A 4837-nucleotide genomic window follows, 5' to 3' on the forward strand; every position below is an offset into this window, starting at 1 on the left:
AATTTAGGATAACCTGAGAGGAGGCAGCAGAAAGAAGGCAGAAGGAGACCAAAGACAAACTTCTAGTCCAGAGTTCTGCCTTCGTCTCCCATCCTCTCCTTTTTCCCTTCTACACTGCAGAAATTGGCTCCCAGAATCCAAAATTCAGAAATGAACCCAAACTTATCAGTATGATCCTGTCTCATTCCACATTAGGTAATCCTTCACAGGTTACCCCGGGACTTCAGCTGCCATGTATTACGTTTTTATAGGATTATATGATACTAATCCCAAGCAATCTACTTAAAGTGAACTCTGGGAACCCAAACTGGAAATGAACCTATATGCTGACAGTCACAATTTCAGTGTCTCTGTTGTAAACACCAGTACCCTGTGATTCATGTTTCAAAACCTCCCCAGTTTCAAAATTTCTGTCATTCTTGTCTATTCCTTCCTGTGCCCTTTTATTCCATGAGTCATCGGGTCGTGATGATTTTTTTTTTAAAGAATACTTATCAATCCTACGACCACTGCTCTAAGCCAAGCTCTGATCACCTCGTAGCTAGCCTACTATAACAATCTCTGAAGTGGTCTACCTGCCTTCTGTCTCTCCTACCTCCCACACATGCTTTCAGCACTAACGTCCTTAAAGAAAAACTTCCATGATCAGAATTTTTGAAATGTTGTTTTGAAGACTCTCTGGAGCCTCTTCCTCAAAAAGCTCTAAAATTGCTGTTATCTGAGTTCCAAATAAAATTTTATTCGAAAAATCAGATTTGCTACTAAAGAATTAAAAAGACAACTATCAAAAGCAAATGTTCATCTTGGGGTAGAGACAGTTAAATGTAAAAGATCAAGCAAGAAGACAATCTTTAGGAAGCTAAACATAAAACTATTTTGTGCTACAATTCTCTATAATATTTGCATTTTTATTATTAATGTTCTATTTGAACAGTTCTTTTTTGTTATAAATTATTTACAAAAACAGGCTGTCTATAGCAAACAGTTGTGTTTTGTGTGTGAAATCCTTAAAATGTATTAGATGGCAGTGCTAGAAGCTTCTAAAATACACTATTTTAGATATATGATACTTACAAGGTTTTGTCTGTTAAAAAAAATCAACTCTTTGCAAATCAATATATGACATGAATCATGTTATTCTTCCTAAAATCATGTTATTCTTACTAAAATAATGTAGCTTTTTAAAAACCACAATAGCTGCAATTGATATTGAAGCAACACTGCTGTGTTGAGTCATTTACAAACTTTTAAAGCAGAGTGTGAAGATATTTCAAAAGTCATCTTCTAAAAAAATCTCCTTCATTCCTCAAGTGTCACCTTATCCTGATATTATGGAATAAAGCTGGGTAAGTTGAGGATTTTTTAAATATTTTTTAAATTTATGAATTATTTCTGGAATCTTCCATTTAATATTTTATTTATTTATTTGTTTGTTTGTTTATTTTTTATGGTGGCCTTTCTGTCATGATGTCTGCGGAAGACATCTTTTCTGGGGTAAAGGAAACTATTACTCACTCTCTATCTAATACATATGACAAGCCTCTAATGACATTATAGATACACATAACTTCAACATAGTGAGAGACTTCAAGCATCAGATTTGTGGCAAAAATCAGGTGTAGTGTTACCACACTTAAACAATGCAACCATAAAGGAGAAAGCATTAATTGGAGACAAGAGATCATTTGAAAGGTAAAACAGCAATGTTTATTTATACAGCTTAAAAAATATGCGGTCATACCTTACTGGTACAACTCTTGCACCTGCAGACTCCAGATACTTTACATAGGATGCAGCAATATAGTATTTTCCCAGGGTTTTCATTTTATTATGGCACTTTTGCATTAATATACCTAGATAACAACAACGACAAAAATTTAGTTTCAAGCAATTTCCTTTTTTCCTGCTTAGAAACTGAAACACGTCACAGTAAAAAAAAATATATCACTACAGTAGTCCCCCCTTATCTGTAGTTTCACTTTCTACCCACAGCCACACACGTCTAAAAACATTGACTGAAAAATGCCAGAAATAAACAATTCATACGTTTTAAATTGCATACCATTCAGAGTAGCATGATAAAATCTCGAGCTGTCCTGCTCCGTCCCACCACAGATGTGACTCCAGCCCTTTGTCCAGCATCTCCACGCTGGAGATGCCCACTCTGCCCCACCTCCCGTGCCCCCCTCCCCGCCCCGACCATATAGTCACATATTAGCCTTCTAGGTTATCAGATTGACTCTTGAGGTATCACAGTGTTTGTGTACGAGTCACCCAAAGCGCAAGAGCAGTGACGCTGGCAATTCAGATATGCCAAAAAGAAACCACAAAGCGCTTGCTTGAGTGAAAAAGTGCGAGGAGTACAATAAGATACTGTGAGAGTGAGAGAGAGAGGGAGGCACACCACACTCACATAACTTTTATTAAGCATACAGCTGACCCTTAAACATGGGACTGAACTGCACAGGTCCACTTATATGCTACTCTTTTTTCAATAAATATACAGCCAACCCTCTATATCCCCATATTCACAAATACAACCAACCACAGATCAAAAACATCCTTTCTTAAACAATCCCTACCAACTCCAACCAGTTCTCCGTATGGAAAGAAATGAGATCATATCATCGTTCATTCATTCACTCAGTATATATTACTGAATCATACTAGATACCAGGTACTGGACTAGGTGCTGCAGACACATGAGTGAACAAAAGGAACAAAAAGCTCTGTGGACTTTCATTCTAGTGTGTGTGGGGGGCGGGGCAGGCGAAGGGGGCAAGGAGGAGAGAGAACGCACAATGTAAAAAGGTAAAATACATTGCGTGACGGCTGGTGGTAAATGCTAAGGTGGAAACGTAAAGCACAGTGGGGAAGAGAGTCTCTTAAATATGGTGGTCAGGAACGTTCTCTCTGAGAAGGTAGGCCATGACATTTGGGCCAGGACTTCAGAGAGGTGAGGGAGTAGGCCATATGCTGATATCTGGAGGAAAAGGGATCCAGGGTAAAGGAACAGCAAGGGCAAAGGCCCTGGGTTAGGTGTGTGCTTGTCACATTGCAAGGAAGTCATATGACCCTGTATAAGGAAGCCCTGTATAAGGAAGGAAAGAAAACAATGATATGAAATGAGATCAAAGAGATAACAAATCAGAAGAGTGTACCTCCACGGGCTCCTGAATTCTCATAAACATTATAAGACCCCACCTACCTCCCCAGCTGCCTCTTACCACTGAAACCTCAGCCCCAGCATAGGATTGAGTCACATCAAAACACTTCTATCTGGAGGGTACATCTGTGCCATATCATTTACTACTTCACCATCTGGAATAGTTTAAATGTCTCTGTTGGCCATCCGACAGGCAGCACTGTCTACATCAATCACTTCCATAGTCCCAGCTTTTCAAAATAACTGGCATTTATCAGGTGCTCAGTTAACACATGCCAAATGCTGAAATTTATTCAGTAAGACTGCTTTTCTCCTCATGAATAGATAAGATCGTCTTCATTGAGGGAAATGAAATTTGGTAGTGAAAGAATTAGGGAGTGTCATGGGAAATGGAGCGGTTACGCCCTGTGCCTTTCTGTATAGTACAAGCGCCAACCCAGGGCCACAAAGGAGACCCGGGACATGCGAACTTAAGGTACCAGAACCAAGAAAAGTACAAGAGAGTAGGTAAGTTCCACCAACTCTTCCCACTCTCCTCACCCCACATACTCACCTTTCCCATCCTGTATTCCCAGCCCTTCAAAATATGAACAAAATTTCACCCACACATCTCACAACTTTTGTGGCTTCCTTGTCTTTGAACCCTTTGCACTTTCTAACTCGATGTTTTGCACATATCCAGTTAACTATTTGCCTTAATTGATCAGAGTGACCAAAAGAATACTCATTGTTTCTATATCTGACCCTGGACTACCACTGTTTCTGTGAAAAGGAAAAAAATCCGCTTCCTCTTTCCTTCCTCCCTCCTTCCTGCACCCACAATTCCCAACACACCACAGAATTATAGTTTGAGTTAATTCTCCTTGGAGAATCAACCATCATTTAGAGTAGCTATAAAATAAGGTATTCCGATTTCCAAATATTGATACACAACCCATTTAAGATTGGGCACTACCAATACATATGAAAAAATGCTCACGTACTTTGGATAGAGTTAAAAAATACAGTGCTCCTCTTCATGGAAGAAAAAACAATATAAATGGCATTATACTACAACTAAAATAAAACCAATTGCAATTGTCCAACATAAATTATTTTGGGCAATTTTTTTTTCTTCCAGGCTGATTTCTCCTGGGTAGCGTCCTCCTGCCCTGTCTCAAATGTCTGTTCTGGCAAAGCAAGGTTTTACTCTTTTTAAAACAAATTTGTTGGAAATGAAAAATTACATGCTTCATTTTGACAAGACATTAGGATCCTATTAGTCACTGCTGCCCTCCGCTGCTGAAGATGACAAAGTCCGAGGTACATCATAATTTCTTGATTATCCAGTCAACTGGATTTGTATATGTATAATGCATTGTATCTCGAAATACGCCCTCAACCAGTGAAATTTGAATGAATAATACAAGTGCGTAATTTGTTTAATTAGCACAAATTCCTAGCTATGTACAAAGAAGAAAATCGCAAAGCTCTTCATAATGCTCCCTCCCTCCTCCATCGTAACTTGAATGCCACGTGAAATTGAGGCCTTAGCTCTATTTAGCACGTTCCAAAGGTGTCTTGGCTCGGCTCTTGTAACTAACTATACAGAAAGGCACACGACGTAACCTTGTGGTTCGGTGTCCCCGGGAAGGGACGCGCTAGCGGGAGCCCGGCGGCCGGGAGCCGCAA

General features: G+C 39.4%; 1 protein-coding gene across 1 annotated transcript in view; it reads right to left on the minus strand.

Moving 5' to 3' along the window:
- GGH (gamma-glutamyl hydrolase) overlaps positions 1-1935 on the minus strand; it is a gene marked incomplete at its 5' end in the record, with an annotated part of 17421 nt that extends 15486 nt beyond the window's left edge. Inside the window, one exon of the mRNA XM_025041113.1 lies at positions 1742-1935. Within this exon, the coding sequence (XP_024896881.1) occupies positions 1742-1935 (194 nt within the window). The remainder of the gene's footprint in view (positions 1-1741) is intronic.
- Between the last annotated feature and the right edge of the window lie 2902 nt (positions 1936-4837).

This window comes from Pteropus alecto, unplaced genomic scaffold, assembly GCF_000325575.1.
Source record: "Pteropus alecto unplaced genomic scaffold, ASM32557v1 scaffold87, whole genome shotgun sequence".
NCBI classification, from domain to species: domain Eukaryota; kingdom Metazoa; phylum Chordata; class Mammalia; order Chiroptera; family Pteropodidae; genus Pteropus; species Pteropus alecto.